Source organism: Mastomys coucha, unplaced genomic scaffold (genome assembly GCF_008632895.1).
Source record: "Mastomys coucha isolate ucsf_1 unplaced genomic scaffold, UCSF_Mcou_1 pScaffold17, whole genome shotgun sequence".
Classification (NCBI taxonomy): Eukaryota; Metazoa; Chordata; class Mammalia; order Rodentia; family Muridae; genus Mastomys; species Mastomys coucha.
In genome coordinates, this window is record NW_022196899.1 from 22,624,504 (window position 1) to 22,643,967 (window position 19,464).

General features: G+C 47.0%; 1 protein-coding gene across 1 annotated transcript in view; it reads left to right on the top strand.

Moving 5' to 3' along the window:
• The window catches only part of Slc7a14 (solute carrier family 7 member 14), a 115,305-nt gene that overhangs the window by 55,581 nt on the left and 40,260 nt on the right, over positions 1–19,464 (top strand). Inside the window, exon 2 of the mRNA XM_031376490.1 lies at positions 7,836–8,295. Within this exon, the coding sequence (XP_031232350.1) occupies positions 7,992–8,295 (304 nt within the window). The 5' untranslated portion in view covers positions 7,836–7,991. The remainder of the gene's footprint in view (positions 1–7,835; positions 8,296–19,464) is intronic.

Genomic DNA, 19,464 nt, shown 5'->3' on the forward strand with positions numbered 1-19,464 from the left:
CATTACGGGTGGTTGTGAGCCACCATGTGGTTGCTGGGATTTGAACTCAGGACCTTCAGAAGATCAGTTGATGCTCTTCCCCGCTGAGTCATCTCACCAGCCCACACCCTATTCTCTTGCGTGATGAGGAAACATAAGGGGTGAGAACGCTGGTTTCTGCAGACGTGACTGCACACGGCTACTTGAGTCCCTTGAATAAATAGCATGCTGTGCAGTCTACAACCTGGAGAAACCTGGAAAACTTCTGCAGAAAGCATACTGAATGACGGCTAAAAGGCAGGCAGGCCAAGGGCTCTCAGAAAACGCCCCGGGTAGGGGAGCGTGGAAATGAGATCTGAGAGGGGACAAAAGAAGCATCAGGAACCACGGCAGATGACAGAGTTGATAATATGCATCATCTCCAAAGACTTTGTGCCTTTCTTCCATTCTTTACCCCAGCTGTGAGCTAGACACCAACGCCGTCCTATTCTAGAGATGGCAGAACTGGAGGGCAAAGCTGGGAAGGGCAAGGCCGAAATTTGAACCCTTAGGCTGCACCATTAGTCAGGAGCCAGAGCCTCACCCCTTAGAGAGCCTGTGAGACTGGAAAATTAGCCCTAGACCCGGAGTTAGAGACGTGCAAGGGGCGTCAGAAGGGGTCTTTAGACCCGCAGGCACTAAGCAGCGCTTACCAAACCAGACAGCGTGCACTCCCAACTGTAATACCATTTGGCTTGAGGACATTGCTTAGAAGTGCTCTGTCTGTAATAGCTGTACTAGGCCAGTCACTCGAAGGGGCAGCCTCTGTCACCAGTGGTTCCCCCTACCCAGATGTGCCCCCAACGACTGTCATGAAAGGATTTACATCATCCCTCCCATGTGGGAAAGCCAGGTGAGAAAGGGGTTTTGACTGTTCACTATTTTGTTAGTTTACGTTTTCTTTCTCTCTTAGCCACTAAACTTACCTATAACCCTATTTACCAAGTAAACTTCCGAACCATGATCATTTTTGTCTGAAACAAACCTGCTTTTAGCATCATCAGACTTGGAGCCGCAAACAGGCAAACACAGGAGGAAAACCAGGATGACTCCTCCCCGGGCTCTGTCAGCCTTAGTTATAGCTGTGAAGTATTTTGAGAACAGTAATTCAAGTGCTAGAAAAAGCACAACATGCCTTTATTGCTCATCTTGGAAAGACCACAGCAGTGAAGCTTCAAAAAAAAAAAAAAAAAAAAAAAAAAAAAAAAAAAAAAAAAAAAAAAACCAACAACAACAACTCTCTCTGATTAGCATAATCTGTGGTTGATGAATATGGATATTCACTAGTCACCTAGAAGCTCGCTTTCTTTTGTACATTTTGTTCTCTCCTACCAAGAAAGGAAATACCCCTAAGCCCCTATTTGTACCAAACAAGCTCGAGCTCAGAGGAATTGCCTGAAGGGAATTAAGCCAGGAAGAAAATCTTGTCACCTTCACCCTTTGTTCTAGTTAATTATCCACATTTTCGTTACAATTTGTTGTAACCAAGAGTGTGGAATGCAAATAGAGGCTCTCGCCTCCCTGCTGAGCCTGGTCTGCTGTCTCTCTGCTGTTCTTTTGACAGCGTCTGATATGAGGCTGACAAGACAAGTCTTCCAAGGAACAAGTGCAAACCAGCCTGCATAGGCAGCCCCCTGACAAAGGAGGGCTGACAAGAGACCTCACCAACCTACCCAGGACAGGACCAGATAGGAAACAGGAAAGGCCTGCTGACTAACCCCCTGTGGCACGATATATCATTAAGCCTAGCCTGGGGCATTGGGCCTCAACCTTGTTTTGTCTGTCTGTTTGCAAAGGATTCTGAAGATGGGAACACACACCTACACACACACCCAAAGGCTTGACCATGGGTATCAGCTTCTCCCAAGGTGACTGAATTGTACTTTGCCTACCAGTCTCTCCCCGTAGCAGCTGTAGCCCACTCACTTTACAATGCATAAAGTCCTTTAAACACTTTATACACCACACCCTTTGCACTTCTGTCCAGCCCACTGCTAACTAAAGGACTGATAATTCTTTAACGAAATGTAGTATGCTGACTGGCCAGCCACGGAGGAAACAGGGAGAAAGAACAAGGGGCTTACAAGGTCCCTTTCTGGCACAGCATCCACAGGGGTTCTCAACCTGTGGGTCGAGACCCTTTCAGGGTCAACTTTTTCACAGGGGTCATCAAAGGCCACCAGAAAACGCAGCTCTTTACATTATGGCCCATAACCGTAGCAAAATCCCAGCTATGAAGCAGCAACAAAAATGATTTTATGGTTGGGAGGGGGTCACCACAACATGAGGAACTGTATTAAAGGGTCGTAGCAGTAGGAAGGTTGAGAGAGGATAGTTTATTCAATACCCTTCAAGCCGGAAGCAGGCTGAGCAGTAATTATAGCACTCCTACAGCCTGGGGAAATGGAGGGTTTAGGAGGAGTACTTTTGTAATTAGGGAAAGTTCCCTTGTTTGCATTTCCTTGGCGTGTAATTCATACTCTTCGAAGGAGGACAGTCAGAATTGTGGGACTACAGTTCTGGAAGCTTAGTGACAACCACCACACGTCATCATTTCTACTGTGCAATCTTTGCCGTACAAGGAAGGGCCATATAAATCGGAGTCGTGCAAATAAGGGTAATCCTGGCTAGTCAAAGTCTGGGCCTGTTCAAAGCATGAGGTCACCTGTCTGTCACTGCCCCTGAGCTGCGCTCTGTGGTGTTAGGTCACAGCACTCCACAGCCAGCAGTCTGGATAGTAACTACAGTCACTACCTATCCCTGCCTGCGGGGTTCAGTTATTTGGGGAGTCGAGAGGGACCATGCCTGTGGGGAAGAATGAGTGAGACAGAGGAGGCCCTGCAAAGGTTTGTCAAGGTCTACTTTACTTAGAGCAAGCTGCTCAATATATACTTTACAAAAAACGGAAAAGGGGAGGGGCGGGGAACAATGGGTTCACTCCAGTGTTGTCCATGTGACGAATGTTAGCAGGGGGTCTGGAACATTTTGTAGTTCTTTTAGGAAGGTCTTGGTATACTGGCTCTTGGTAAACAAGCACAGGATGTTTTTAGCCAAGGTGAATGTCAGGCAGTTCTCAGGCTAGTTGAGGGGCAGAGGGTCGGGTGGCCATGCCTTGGCTCCCAATAACTACCCGGATTGTGCTTGAGAAAGATCCCCAAGAGAGATTTGTCCCACCTCTGGGTCTCTTAGTAATGGTCTTACCTCCATGCTAACCTTTGCACAGCAGCTGCAGTGGGCAGTCAGAGAAGCCACCATCTCATGGTGCTCACTGCACGAGGTCATCCAGTGTTCCCACGATGTCTTTAGATCTAATCCCACACAGCAGATCTTCCACCAGACCGACCCCTGTGCATTTTCATCAGGTTAAGTCAGGCACCCAGGCCCTGGCCCTGCAAGAGGATATGCTAAGCTCTGGGCCCACCCTTGAAGAAGGTGGTGACCTTGGATAGGGACCTGAGCCTTTCCTGCCTCCAATGCTTCCTCTGGCACGTCTGTTGCTACAGTTAAGTTGCTGTTGCCACTCATCTAACTCACACACAGCACTAAGATCTGCCTCCTCACACTGCTGAGAACATCCCTTCCCAATGCTGGGCATAACCAGACCCTCCACTTACCCAAGAGCCAATGCCATGTCTCCAGAGGACTTCCAGCAGCTTCACCTAGCTTAAGGTGTTCTTTACTTTTGATAATTTCACACATGAGTACTATATTTATGTAATATGTATGCATGCATATATTTAACATATATATGCATATATGTACATATATATAATACACACACATACATAGCCTACTGAGTCCAGTTAGTGTTGCTTGTAAGTACATGTTTAGGGATGATCTTGAGGACTGGCTAGCCAACCATGGGGTTGATCCTGGAGAGCACTGATTCTCTCTCTCTCTCCCAGCAGCCATTGAATGACTGTAGATCTTCCTCTAGGAGTGGGGCCTTGTGAAATTTTCCATGTGCACATTGCATGTCCACTGGTGTTGTCACCTGCTCTCATTCCATCACAGCCTGTATTGGTCTGCTAAGGCTGTCATGGCAGTATACACCACCGATTAGGAGTGCAGCCACAAATGTGGCTCCACTCTCATTCTCCTCTAAGAGTCCAAAGTGACCCTGTGAACCATGGCTCCTGTTGTTTCACTAGTCATGAAGGACACAGAAAGAGGAGGATGAGGAAGTGAAGAGAAACTGTGGATGAAAGAGAAAGAGAGGATGCGGAGCAGGTGGAGAAGGGCGTAAGGGTCTGAAAATCGCTGAAGGAAAACCCCAAACTCAGATAATATGCAAAAACAAAGAGTGTTTATTCTGCAGAAACAACCAGCATGTGAGGGTCAACCATTTTCCAAAATAGTGACCCCAGACGAAGGCATGCAGGCCTTCTTGTAGGGAACTGGGGGAAGTCTCTAGAAGGATTAGGTAATCTAAAATTTCATTGGTGGGTGCTAGGAGGTCACAGGTGGTCAGTGGTCTACATTCCCATGTCATGAACGTTCAACCATGTGATGAAATAGGACTGCCCGGTGCAGATGGCACATTCTGATAAGATATTTCCCCATTTTTATGGTTATCCCCAGGCTGTTCTTGGGGAGGGGGTTTAATGGTCTCTTTCTGGGTTTTATGGTCTATTCCTAGAGCTGGTATCTCTTGACCTAGTTTCTGGGACTTATGGTCTATTCCTGAAGCTGATGTCTTGTGGCCTTTTTTGAAATAAGGCCTGGTCCTTAAAATGAAGACAAATGGGGTTCATATTGTCCTTTTAAGGGGCGTAGTATATAAACTGACCACATAACAACTCAAAAGTATCATTAAGGGGAAGGTTGTGGTTGTATGAGGAAGAGTCCAACCAGAGGCATCTGGAAGGGTTCAGAGCAGGGAGAGAAAGTCAAAAACCGAGCTTGGTCAGTAGACTGGACATGGCCATGGGGGTGGGAGGAGGGGAGGACAGAGGAAGACAAAAAACGGAGCAGGAGTGGTGAACAGAAGAAGGGAACACAGCAGAAATAGCAGGGCTATAAGGAGAAACAAGTAGCTGGGGGTGGGGCAGAGCCCACGATCTGGAGGCGTTTGGAGCAGGGAGCAGGATGAGAAGACCACAGATGCCAACATGGGCTCTGAAATGTGAAATGAGACTGAGGGAGCCTGGAGGCCAGCACGAGCTTTGATATGATAATAGACACCACAGAAGGGCATCTGTCCCTCCTACCAGTCAGAAGGAAATGGCTCCTTTGGTTGAGGGGAACTGGCTTGGAAGCTCCTGAAGAATGCTGGCTTGTATCCAGAACTCGGACCTGACAGAGAAGGAGCGCGATACAGACCAGGCTCCAGGAGTAAATTAAACTGGAAGGGGTGTCACCCCGGTCCTGGGAACTCAGCTAGTGTGTCTCACCTGACTCCTAATTAGCCAGTGTCTGCAAAGCCTTCGGGAAGAGATAAGCACAACGTAAGTGCTAAGTAGTATTAATTAATAACAGCAGGCCGGGTGTCGTGACACACAGCTGCAGACGCAGCACTAAGGACAAGGATGCAGGAGAACTGCCAACCTCAATGCCAGCCACGCTACCTAGCAACACCCTGACTCAAAACTAACGAATTACACGTGGGGGCTGCGTCAGCGGGAACTTTGTGGAAACAGCCTAGGCTGAGCAGTGCGGTGCTTGGGACCAATGTCTCACATCCTTCATAGTTTCCTTCTAGACTCTTATAAAGTTCTGAATTCCCAAGAAAGTAGCCTCAAGAAATGCACAATGGGTGGCGCTCTCCTACATCAATGTCCTCCTGTATCAGACATCAGTGAAGAAAATGCCAACAGACCTGCCTACAGGCTAATCTGATGGAGGCGTTTTCCCAGTTCAAGTGGCCTCTTCCCAGATGACCTGATTTGGGTCCAGCTGTGGCCAAAACAGCTAACTAACATATGGAGTGAACATTCCGTGAAGATATGCTCATTCTCAACTGCCAGCTCTTAGAAGGGGCTGCCTGTGAGCGTGGGGAGCCCCTGAGTAGCACTGTGTGAGAACCTCTGTCTTTTCAGAGGGCGGTTCCAAACGTGTCAAATTACAACCCCCATTTAACCTTTCCTAGAGTTGCTTTCCTGGAAGTTTCAACATCCTTATGTTTTGAGACCATCCATAGCATCCTACATGCTGATTCAGCGGGCAAACTTCAAAGGCAAAGTTCATTATCAAGTTCATTATCAAGGCTCGGGTCACCATTACCAAGGTGCTTCTATTCAAAAACACCATGGACCATCTTCCAGAGATATGACACCATCCTGTGTATTTCCACTGTTAGCCATGCCCCCGCCCCAAATGTCAGTAGACATCTTCTTCACCATATAACCCTCCAAAGCACACAAAACATTTTCTGTTTTATTTGAAAGCCAAATTCAAAGCAGCCTCATGGGTGGCATGCCCAGGGCCCCTATTAAGAAGCTTAGATCTGATTTTACTTCCTATTGTTTTTTACAAATGAGAATATTGTATTCACACACACACACACACACACACACACACACACACAAATGCCCCACATCACAAATCAAATCTTGCCAGAGCCAAGTAAGAAGTAGGTAGGAGTTGAGGCAGCTGAGTGCTTCCCTTGACCCAGTTGTCGTCCTCAGCTCCTTACATGCTCTGACCTACATTAACACCCAGCAGACGACTCTGTTACTTGAGTGACAGAGTCAGCGCCTAGCTCCTGGCAGCCCTGATGAACCAGGTTCATCCACCTGTCCTCCGCAGGTATGATGGATTGAATGAGAATGTCCCTCATAGGCTCGTGTATTTGAGCATTTGATTCCCAGCTAGCGGTACTATCTGGAAGGATCATAGAACTTGTAGGAGGTGGAGCCTTGTTGGAGGGAATACATCAATAGGCTCTGAGGTGTTATAACCTCGCCCGGCTTCCTGTCAGGTGATTGTCAGCTTCCTGACTGTGACTGAAAGCATGATCAACCAGTTCCCTGCTGCCATGCTTTCCCTGCCTGATGCCAAACCTCCCCACCATGATGGACTCTCCGTCTGGAACAAAAAGCCAAAGAAAACCCTCTCCTCTTTGTGTTGCTTTTGTCAGGAGATCGTATCACAGCAGTAGAAAACCCAGGAACACAATGGACAAGAGAAAGAGGCAAACTAATAGCTAGACCAGAAAGGGGGATTTATTCAATGTGGCAGTGCTGGGATGAAAAGCCAAGGGTTGAGTGAGCCCCTCTTCCAAGACTATCTTCAGGGTCCTGACATGAGACCTGGGTTTAGACAGAGCACTATTTAAAGACATTTATAGCTAAGCCAAAGGGCTATTTTAAAGATCCACATAGCTAAGCAGCCCTTGTCCATGTGTGGTCCCAACATCATCATCTGGCCCTCAGTCTCTCCCGCAAGGTGGTCTGACAAGTCCTCAGAACTGTGTGAAATATCTTTCTGGTAGACACACTCTCTCTGAAGCTGGCACCTGGGTCCCAAAGCTTTCTTTCTCCCAGAATGAGATTCCTGGAGAAAATCAAACTCCTTGAAGAACAGTGGGAATTTACAGAGTGGGGCACACCAGTCTCCTCAGAAGGCCTTCTTATCTGCTCCCTGAGCTGCTAAGACTGAATGAAGCATGGAGAAAGAAAACAGCTTGAACCCAGTGCTAGAATAAGCCGGGCTCTGAGATGACTGTGAGACACAGGACAAGCTTCTGGAGCTCACATAGGATGGGAAGGTAGCACAAAAGACAGTCTCGTCCTTGTTCATCGTGGTAGGCCAAATGTGTCTCCAAGTCATGGTTTGTTCCCACAGTTCTTATCTTCTTTCTCGTGTTTCTCTTGCAGACGTTCATGCCCAAGACCAGGCTGCTGTGGCTCCCACCGGGCCTTTCTTAAAAGGACAAGCACTAATTGCTCCATGAATTCCAGGATCATCCACTAAGGCTCCCATAGTCCTTTTCTGTCTATCAGCAAACCTTCACTACAACCCCACCGTTAAAGATGAGTGGCTTTCTGGCCTCACTGGACCCCCGGCGGGTACAGTGGGGGGCTGCCTGGTATGCAATGCACTCTCGGATCCTGCGCACCAAGCCGGTGGAGTCCATGCTGGAGGGAACTGGGGCCACCTCGGCGCATGGTACCAAGCTAGCCCAGGTGCTCACCACTGTAGACCTCATCTCTCTTGGGGTTGGCAGCTGTGTGGGCACTGGCATGTATGTGGTGTCTGGCCTGGTGGCCAAGGAGATGGCAGGACCTGGGGTCATCGTGTCCTTCATCATTGCTGCTGTTGCATCTATATTATCAGGTATGTGAGCAGGGAAGGGGATCCCACAGCAAGGTTATTCACTGCTCGGGCTGCTTCTCACCCCACTCTTGTAGAGCATTTATTACTATTTTTATTTATTTTATGTGTTGTCCGGGGCATATGCCACTGCCTGTTTGTGGAGGCCAGAGGACAATTTGTGCGAGTCGGTTCTGTCCTGCCACCATGGGTCTGGGGAACCCATGCTGCCAGTATGATTGGCAGACACCCTTCCCTCTGAGCCACCTCCCCAGCACTTTTTAGATTAGTTAGTAATGAGCTGGGAGCAGTGCAATGGCGTGTCTGCTTTGCTGGTCTCTAATCCTAGGCAGGAGATGAGGTTTTGACCTGATTGTAACAGTTTCCATTTTCTCTGGTTTTCAACACAAGGAACTATTCTGGTACCTGTCCTTCTGATCTCCCAGCTTCTTACTCTCTGTTGTGTTCTAGTTACTCTGTAGCATGTATTTAAAAAGGAAAAAGAAAAAAAGAACCATTGCTAAATCCATCTATGGCAGTCTCGCCCACCCCCATGGCCAGCCCTGGTTCCCTCAGCCAGCCTATTGCCAAGCCTCTCCAGACAAAGACCTGCTCCCATGCTAGCTCTCTCACCTCTGCCTGCTAAGCTGACAGAACCAGTTGAAATGCCTGGAGCCACAGCTTGCACTTCCCAGGCCATCCACTCTCCTGTGGCTGGCCAGCAGAAAGCCAGTTGCTCAGATCCCCTTAGCCCTGTGAAATAACACTAAGAGACTTACAATATACCAGGGGATTTACAAGGATAACTCTCCAACCCCAAAATACCCACTCAAAGAACACAAAACTCAACTGATATGAATACAAGCTGCACACCTGGATAGGGCAAATGTACCCTGTACTGCTCTATTGCCCATCTATGAAATCCCTAGCTACTTGCGACTCTTTCAGGGCCGTGTGGCTCTGGTTCATCTTTATCTCCTCCCTCCACCTTCTCTCTCCCTGTCTCTGTCTCATCTGACCCTCCTCTTCCTGTTCTGCCCGGAAGATCTCGCCTCCATATCTTCGCCCAGTGATTAGCTTCCTGTCACCTTTATCAGCCAATCAAATAACTAGGGGAAATTCCCCTGCATTACTCTGTTTCCGTTTTAACTCTCCCTTTCCTTGGAAGGTGAGTTGGGTCTCCTAGCGGGAGAAAAGGGACAGACAGCTAGTGCAGAATAATAGTAAACGCTGTGCAGCGTAGCAAGACAGCAAGTCAACTGCTCTGACATCACTGGGATTTGATGAGCCTCGAGCTGGCAATGGGAGGCGAGGGGAAGGAAGTCAAGCATGGAGGTTTAATGCTGCTATAGAGAGAAAACACTCCTGCCTCAGGGAACCCATCACCTACAGGGAGCTCGGCAGCCACTGCTCTGCTCTGACGCAGGGCCAGACAACTCTTTCAGAAGCAGGATACTGAGACCTACATATTGGTGATTGGTAGGATGGCTCTCCCATTGCCTTTCTTCCTTTCCTTCTTTTTCTCTAGAGCTGCAGGCCGTAGTATCTTCCCGGAGGGCCAGAGTTAGGTCAACAGATAACAAGAAAGAAACAAAAAGAAAGGAAGGAAAGAAGAAAGGAAGGAGGGACAGAGGGAAGGGAGGAAGAAAAGGAGGGAAGGAGGGAGAAGAAGAAGAGAAAGGAAGGAAGAGAAGAGCATCCCGAATCTTGGTGTGACAGCGTGGCACAGAAACATGAGATTTTGCTGGCACAGAGCTGCTGCGTGTGTGTGTCAGGAGATGTACTGGCGGTGAGGATTTGAGCTCGTCACCTGTCTCAGGCGCCGCCGTTCTAATATAGGACAGGAATTCTGTGACTTGTGCACAGCCTCACAAGAAAAGCTCTACAGTACCGTTCTTCCCTGTTAAATATTAATATTTAGTCTCCGTCCACAAAGGAGAAAGATAAACTACAAACTCACAAGTATACTGGCTCTTATCTGCCCCTTTGCATTTAGTAAGAAAAGATGCACTGGGACTCATCCTCGCTGCCAGCTCTATGTAATTACCCTTTCTTCTGCATGAAAACACTAATAAACTAGGTTTATGCACACTAAAGGGCTTCTTTCCCTTTAAACTGAAAAGAATTTTTCACATGAACGAATATCTGGCTACTTGAAACTAGTGAGGTGATTGCAACTCTTCCCAAGTTTTATTGACAGAAATTACTCATCACAGACTTTCTAGTTCTAAGAGGGCTGACTAGAGATGGCCAAAGAGACAGCATCTTACTATGCTATGAACTATCATCCTAGTTCATAAGCTATAATAGAATACCTTAACCAGAAGTGACTCGAGGTAGAAGCAGGTTTATCTCAGGTCACAGTCCGGCCCCGTGGGTTAAGTCACAGCGACAGAAGCTTGAAACAGCTGGCCACAGGCAGGAACAAGGAAAGGCTGAAGCATTCATGACTACTTGTCTGCTTGGTAGTGCTCAGCTAGGTGGGTCTTCTCTAATCTTCAACCGTTCGGGACCCTTTCTCAAGGAGACGCTGCCCACCCACAGGGGGCTGGGTCCCCCCCACATCAAAGAACTTAATAAAGACAGTGCCCCATGGACACACCCACAAACCAACCCAGTGTAGACCATCTCTCATTAAGAGACGTGGGAGCATACGACAGATGTCTAAGGTGACTCCCAGTTAATGAGTACTGTCCAGTTTTCCCAGACCCCATTCTAGTTGGCTACAATCCCCAGGCTGAGGTGACTGCTGTATGCAAATCATCCTTCCCATGAAAGCCATTGCATGCCGGGAGCCCCAAGCCCAGCCTCAGTGCTGTGGTTCACAGCACTATCAATATCTACTTCTCCATGGCTGAGCTAGAGAGCTCAGAATTCACCCAGCCAGGATTATGTTGGAGGCAGTTTGCACCAGTGTTTGCAGCGCTGGTAGGCCACACCTCGTTCCAGCTTTACAATCAGTGACATCAAACCGTAAACCTGAAGTCAGCTGGGGGGGGGGGGGGGGGGGGGGGGGGGGGGGGACTTGTGTTTCTGCTGTTGTTGTCTGCCTTGGAGTTGGTTGGTAAGCATTCCCCAGCCTACTCCTGGCTCGGCTCCACCGCAGCTTGTCCTCGCCAGGCTCCAGGCTCCAGAGGACAAGCGCCTGCCTCTCCCCCTCTCTCCAGATGGTCCCATCCATAGCACCTCTCCTCGCTCAGTGACTGACTCATCATACCCCTGCTGAGGCCAGCCAGGATCCTTCAGAGTCTCAGCCAGAGCCCAAACCAAAATAGCCTGTGCCCATATTATCAGATTTACAGTGGGTCTCTCCAGCCAAGACGGCACTGCTGTGCTCTTTGGTCACCAATGTCCCTCTCCCCCACATCTCATTCCCCTCCCCTCTCATCCCCATGTCACTTTAGAGTTTATCCAACCTTTCCCTGCTTCTCCGCACCACAATAGTCCAGTTCCTTTCCGCGTCCACCCTCGTTAATACGTGTCTCTCCTCCTTGCTTGGCTGTACTTAAAAACCTACTCAGCACCAGGAAGCCCAGTCTCTCTTGCATGTTTATCTCCAGCAATAGTTACTGCTGGGTGATAAGAATGGAGTTCAGAAGATGTTGGAACAGAATTCAATTTGTCCCGAGCAGAAAGGAAAGAACAAAGAGGTGAAGGGCACGTGCGCAGGAGAAGCAAACTGCGCCTGCGCAGAACGCCAGGCTGTGGGGGACTGACCGGTCACCTAAGCTACGCCCGCTGTTTTTTATGCTAACAAAAATTAGTATCGATAAGTATAAACGGAAAGGTAGTAAGGTCAGTGGAGACTTCACATTTCAATGAAGTCGGGAAATGCTGGAATAAAAATACCAACAGTGTGTTAAAGACAGGAAGTGACATCAGAGAGGGACTGTGACTTCTGAAGTGGTATGTAACCAGGGAGGCGGAGTTTAGACGTAGAACCTAGTTAAAACTACTAGTTAGCTGGAAGACTTGAGGCAAGTACTGTTAAGTTTCTCTATTGTGGAAATAAAAATATCTTCTTTGTTGCTGTGCGATCTACATGAGATATCTACCAAATACTGGTACAATCCCAATACACAGCACTAAATAAATTATTTTGTGTCAAACTCTATTGTAGGTACCTGCTGTAATATACAGTATTTCTATTATTCTATTCTCATTTTTTTAACTAAATGCCAAAATCTAGCTAATATATAAAGAAAAAGAAATGGTTGGTTAGTTTACAGTTGGGGGGGGGAGTTCAAGGGCACAGCGTAGGCTACATGAAGCCTTGTCTCAATTATTTCCTACATATTCTAGATGCAAGTGTTTCATTAAATGCATGGTTTTGTTGAGACAGAGTCTTCTTATAAAACCTTGAGAGGTCTGGAACTCATGCTGCAGACTAGGCTGGCCTTAAACTCACAGAGCTACCTGCCTTTTGCATCCCAAAGTGTTGGAATTAAAAGTGCAAGCACTCACACCTGGCTTGACATCTGTAACTTTGTAAACATTTTCTCCTAGTTTGTGGCTCTTCCTTTCATTTCTGTCTATATTTTAAAACTCTAATGTCCGAAGTATACGTCCTGAAATTCTAATTCGGCTGGGGCTGGATGGGGTGTCCTGGGGCTGGCATTTCCTTAAGGTTCCCTACGAGTTTCGAACACACAGCTACACTTGGGAACTGCTGTGCAGGACCCATCTGCCACAGCTAGGACCCACATGGAGAGGAAGCTTGCTAACAGGAGTCTCTCGTGAAGCAGTCAGACTTTCCTCTAGGGAAGTTTTTGTCACCCTGTTCCCCGTGGTACATAACCCTTTGTGAAACATGAAACAAATCGGATTCTGAAGCCACTTTCTCTCCAACTGAACATGACCCCACAGGTCCACTAACTTCCCCAGATCCTTTAGCCAGCTCCACTCTGACGTGGTCACTGCCCTCTGGCCTGCCCCAGGTGGTAGACCATTTATCAGAGGAAACAGCTTGCACCTAACCTCTCTTCTTTGTCCAGTGGCCCTATCTGCTCTTTGATAACTCCACAGGCCCCGTATCCTGCCAAGCCTGAAAAGCCGCTGTAATAGTATGTTTTGATAAAGAGCATCATTTTTTTTTTATCCTGGTTCTTACCTAAAGCTCTTACAGTGGAGAGTGTGGCTGGAGGCAGGATGGCTTCTCTAATGTACTTGGATGCAGATGAAACAAAGCCAAGTTACTGTGCCCACCACTTCTGGCTATTCAAAGCCCCAAGAGACCCTCATGAGCCCGAGGAGGGGAAGAGCATCAGTGGTGGAGGGTTTTCCCCTAGGTTTATGTATAGTTTCTTTTTAGTATAATTAAAACTGAACTCGTGGAACTGGAGAGACAGCTTGGGTGGTCAGTCCCTAACACTTGCCAAGTTGAGGTTAGATGTTGGTTGCTCTGTAGGCATGGAGAAATTCAATGACACAAGCTGATACATATTTTAGTCGCACAGAAGAGAGACACAATGAAGGTAGAAAAACCAGATGTGCCATAACGGTGAGATATATGAGAGACTATGGAGTTCAGATGTCTGAGCTCTGACAGTGAAAGCCAAAAGGAAGCTTAGAATGAAGATGGTTTGGATAGGTTAAGGACAGTGAGCAAGAGGAGGACATGTTCCATCTGTCCATGAAAAGGCATGTAATGGGCCAATATTTTGAAATACCATGAGAATGATGGATTTGCCAACATAGTTCTGACAGCAGAAAGTGGAGATCTAGATAGAAAACCAGCACTGAGGACCACACAGAGCCCTTGTGAGAACCGAGCTCACGTGTGGACACAGCATCCTTCCATCCTCACCTACACACTGTGGGAGGCTGGATTGGTCAGAGCCACAGTCAGAAAGAACTTCCTGCAGGTCCCACGGTTCTTTAGTAAGAACCAGAATTGAGACCAGAAACTGTAAGACCCAAAGCTCTTTCTTCTCAGGAGGCCATCTTTGGATCATGGAAGCCAGAAACCTTCTCACTGGAAATGGATTGATTCCTTGAGGCCACTTCTCTGATCACTAAAAAATAATAATAACAATGATTTTAAAATCCATCTCAAGCCATCAAGATGTCTCAGTAGGTAGACACCTGCCACCATGAAGCTTGATGACCTGAGACTCATCCTTGGGATCCACACGGTAGAGAGAACCAACTCCTACAGGTTGTCCTCTGACATCTGTACAGGCACCATGTGACACAGTCATGAGCTGAGAGAGACAGACAGACATAGAGATAGACAGGGGGATGTTGATTTAAAGCCCAGGATACCAAGTATATATTTCTTAGCATGTTAGCATATGGCTTGGCATGAGACCTGGGCAGGCATGTCTGACCTGTAGCACACAAGCCATTTGTGGCTGAGTGTAATAATGAATGTGTTCCAGCACAAGACAGTAAACATGAGGGGGTTTTGCAATCCTTTTGTAACTTAATGATACAGTTCTTAAGCATGAACTTTATACATAGCGATACAATGTCAAAGGTTGGGGCATACCTACTTAATGGTGTGTAGTAGATGCTTCCTCTCAACCTAAAGAGGTCCAGCGTCCCTAACCCATCCTCAGGTGCACCTGTAGTGATGGAACTCTTTAGGAGATGGGACACAAGGGAGCATGGTGAGCCCTCATTGAGTGTTCATTTTTCCAACCTTGCTGGCCTGCTCCTGAAGCCATTCTTCCTCAGAGTTCTGATATGGCCTCCTACTAACTACAGGCTGCTGTATCATGGCCGAGGAAAGAAAGAGTCAAAGTGTATAGTGAGACGTGGCTGCATATACATATGAAAATTCTGATGAGTTCTAATTATATTTTTTTTGGCACAACAAACCATTTCGCTCCTCCAGGCAAAAACAACTTGGGGGTGAACCAGGAAGACTGGTGCTTGGTGACCCCCTTTTCTCTTTACCACACCAGGATGAGGAAAGTAAGCTTTTAAGAGAGTGGTAAGGAAATGCATGAGCAAATGCATATCCACCCCCAGAGCTGGAGCTGACCAGCTCTTCAAAGTAGTGTCCAAATACATGTCTGCTAGAACCTTCATAAGGATAGCAGCCAGCCATGTATGTGAGGGTTTCTGACGGCTAGAAGCACAGTAAGACCCTTGCTGAATGTCAGCCTTTATCATTGCTGTTATGTTGACTGGGGCAATGTACAACAGATGTAGTGCAACTTCCCACTAGGTGTATTAGCAGCTCCAGTTTATGGTTACTATAGTAACTAAACTCTTGAAGATGTTTAATATGATATGCTTGGCATCGTCTGTATAACAATGATACAATTTTTTAAAAAAACAACACCAACAACAACAACAACAAAACTCCACACTGCTGAGGTGGATCGTATGTAAAGGCACTTGCTCTCAAGTCTGATGACCTGAGCTACATCCCTGCTGAGAGAACAGAATCAGTTCCCAGAAACTGACCTCTGACCTCCACACACATCTATAGGCACACACAGAAGACAACTTTCAAGAACTCCATCAAATAACTGTGTGCATTATGACATTCATTTTACAGATAACAATGCTGAGGCTCAGATATGACGGGTGACTTTCATAGGACTACTTTGGCTCTGTGTGGCTCCTGGGGTCATTGCCTGCAAGCAGGCTGAACAAGACTCACACTCCCAAATCACAAACCTCGGCCCCAAACCTAGCAGCCAAGGAAGCTTCCCTATTCTTGAGCTCTGAACGCAGCCCACGGCTCTCCCTGAGCTACTGATTAGAAAATCACTCTTGTGGGTCAAAACTCCTGTTAAGCTGGGTCATGAAAGTATCTTCTAAGCTTGGTGTCTTCTATCACCCGTCAGCAGGAAAAAGGAAGGTGTGTGAAGTTCACGGCACTCCGCTGTGGAGGCTTGATTGATTGACAGCCTTGGAGGGAGGTTGTCAGTTACTGGTTCGGAAAAGGTATGTGCATCTCAGTAGAAATTTGCACATTTCTCAAATCTATGATGGTGAAAACGAGTTTCCTTCAGGAAAACTTGGGCTCCTTTTACATCTTCCTCAGACCACGGTAGAGTGGACAGTCCAGTGGCAGTGGGACAGACAGACAGACCCTTCATTCTGCACTCAGCATAGTGAGAATTGCCACTGAACATAGGAAAGAACTCAGACACAGCAAGGGGTTTGAGATCTAGGCAGAAAAGCAAGAGATCAGAGATCGTCTGTGAAAGCAATTCTGAAAACTGCCAAAGCCAACCAGGCCTGGGCCAGAAGTCAGGACGCCTAAGACCTCATTCGGCTGTGCTCCTTGGCACCACAGGGCCCTTGCACAGGCCACCTCCCAGTCTGTTCTCCCATCTATAAAATGAAGAGCTTGGATTAGATTGCCTGTAGCGGGAGTGAGAATAAAATAGAACTGAGGGTGAGCGACCACTTAAAGAGAGGAGTCCCTTGCCTCCCCACATGCAAACTCTCAGCCACATCTATTCCGTAGCATCTGGAGGTCAAGTACAATTAGCCTGTGCACCTGAGACATCTCTGTGCAAGCCCTGCTCCGCAGCTTATTCCTTGTGTGATTCTAAATGGACTTAATCTAGAGCATCCCAAACAGGTGGGAAGTTACAGCCATGACAGGGCATTAATACCCTCAGCCTTGGGAAAGCTGGGTATGGCAGGAGCCCTGGGTTAATCACCTCTATTTATAAAGTGCTTTGTTCCTTTATATTTACCTTCCTTTCCACGTTCGCACAAATAATGTACAGACTAACGTAATGTACAGGCTAGAGTAAGTCCCAGTAGCCCATCTAGATCTTGGATTCATCATATTTAAGTGAATATAATAATGGTTTCATTAACATAGCCATTTTGAAGTGTTTAATGGAGCCCATACACAGAACTATGGCCAGTAATATTCACACTTATTGTTATTACCACTCTAACCTGATGAAGTGAGGCCCCTTCTTAATGCAGACAAGCTAGCTGGGATTCCATATCTGAAGCCTCAAGTCTACCCCTAGCAAATAGATTAAAGAGGCAGACTTCCTGTGCATGTGTCTGCAGGGAGACCTTGTACAAGGGCAGTATACTTTTCTCCTTAAAGGTATCTAAGCCAGAAGAATTACCTTTTCTACAGGGACAATCCTCTTCTAACAGGCTATGCTTTCAAACATGCAAATAGTCTGCCTCAAAACCCATGTATATTATTAGCAAATGCAATAATTGTAAGTCAGTGTGAGACAAAGGGAAAATAAAGTGGGTCCCACAGGAAAGTGTTAGGCAAGCACTCAGATCAGCAAGGTATGGCACTGCCACATGATCATGGGATAAACCTCTGAGACATAAAAGTACAATTAGCCTGTGCACAGGAAAGCTAATGATTAAGAGTGAATGCCAAGCCCCAGCCCTCACCTCGGTGGCCTGAACTTTGTACCGTATGTCCAACTGGCTTCCTACAGCAGCTCAACAGCTTTGATGGTGCCATTCTATCCACTTCAAACATTGCCCCACTCCTTTTGCCCATGGATTGGAGCTAAGGGGTCACAGCCACCCAAGGGAATTAGAAAGCTTCCAGCAAATTCCATTTGCATGGTGCAGGAAATGAGAACATCAAAAGAAAAGAAAATAGAGCAGTGGGCAGAACTTTGTTAAATTGCTACACTCTGGTGGAGATGAATTAAGAAAGCAACATGGAGAAAGGGGTGGCTACATGGCAGTGGGTGGGGAGAAAGGACGGATTTCACCCTAGCAAGCAGGACACGGGCAAGTGCAAGCCTCAGAGACTGATGAAAGGCAGCCTTCAGCATGGAGATGGCAGTCTGGGTACTAATGGAAGTAAATAACACAGAGTTAATGGTGGCATTAGCATGGAGAAGAGAAAACGGCAGGAAACTGAACAGGCCCTCCATCTACCTTCCTCCTGGTCATAAGCTTGACTGTGCTGTATGAAGAATGTGATTGTCCACAATGTATCACTGATGCTATGACCCGGTGTTGACTGTGCTGTGTGGAGAATGCCATTGCAACTGTGTATTGCTGATACTATGTGATATGCCACACTGCTGGCCATTTCCACAGATCTGGCTGAAAAGTCCCCTTCAAAGTAACTAAACATGAATTCATGACTTAGCCTTTAGACTTAAAGAAAATTAACAGCATAACGAAACTCTCTTGTAATGGATACAGATACCTGCTCCTTTGAAAACATTGCTAAGTTGTCTTAACCACAGCATCAATGCAGCTGAATACTATAAATCTAGACAAGAGCACTATTGATATCTCACTTAAAAATGAGCGCCTTTTTCAAAAAAGCTACCTGTGTGTTCAAGAGACTCTTTAATTCTCTCTCATTCCCTCATTCAAACCTCAGCTTAAAAAGGTGCCACTACTGTTGAATTTAGCAGGGGCTGTCTAGCCAGAAGCACTCTATCAGATTCCTGTAGGTAAGACTCTGACCTGTGTCTGTCACTTGTGCCAGAAAATCTGTGGCCGCTATCCACAAGGACACACTGTCCATCCTTCAAACCGCGTAGATGAGCACGTAGTTAACACAAAATTTGTACTTATACTTCCTAGAGCCCAGAGGAGTAAAGAAAGTAAGGGGGCCTAGGGAGATGGCTCAACAGCTGACATCGCTTAACTGTTCTTGCAGAAGATCCCGGTTTGGTTCCCAGCACCTACGTTAGACAGCTCACAACCTATATCTCCAGTTGCAGGGAATCTGAGGCCTTCGGACCTGCATGAGTATGTGCACATGTGCACATCAGTGCATTCAGGCTCACACATACATATAAAGTATAAATAAATGAGTCTTTGTATAGACAGAGGAGAAAGAAAACATTGGGTAAAGGAAGTAGTCATGGTAGAGGGAAGTAAGGTCGGAAACAAACCCCCACATCCACATAATTCTCTCACAAGACCTCTAAACGGAGAGGCCCTGGCCCATGCAGCCCCTCCCTGCTGTCCCAATTTGAAGGAGACTGAAAACTCAAAGGACTTTAGGAACATGGCCGTGCACTACTCTCCTTAGACATGTGTTGAGAAGGTTCCTCTCCATGTGCTGGCAATCACACCCGCTCCTCAGATGCACTGAAGTATATTTCCATCTCAGTTAAATGTCATCAACTCTCCAGAGGCAGATCCTTCTGAGTTCAAGATCAGCCTGGTCTCCATAGTTCCAGGACAGCCAGAACTCTGTAGTGAGACCCTGTCTTAAAAGAAATGGAGAGGAAGAGGGAGGCAGGAAGGGAGGGAGGGAGG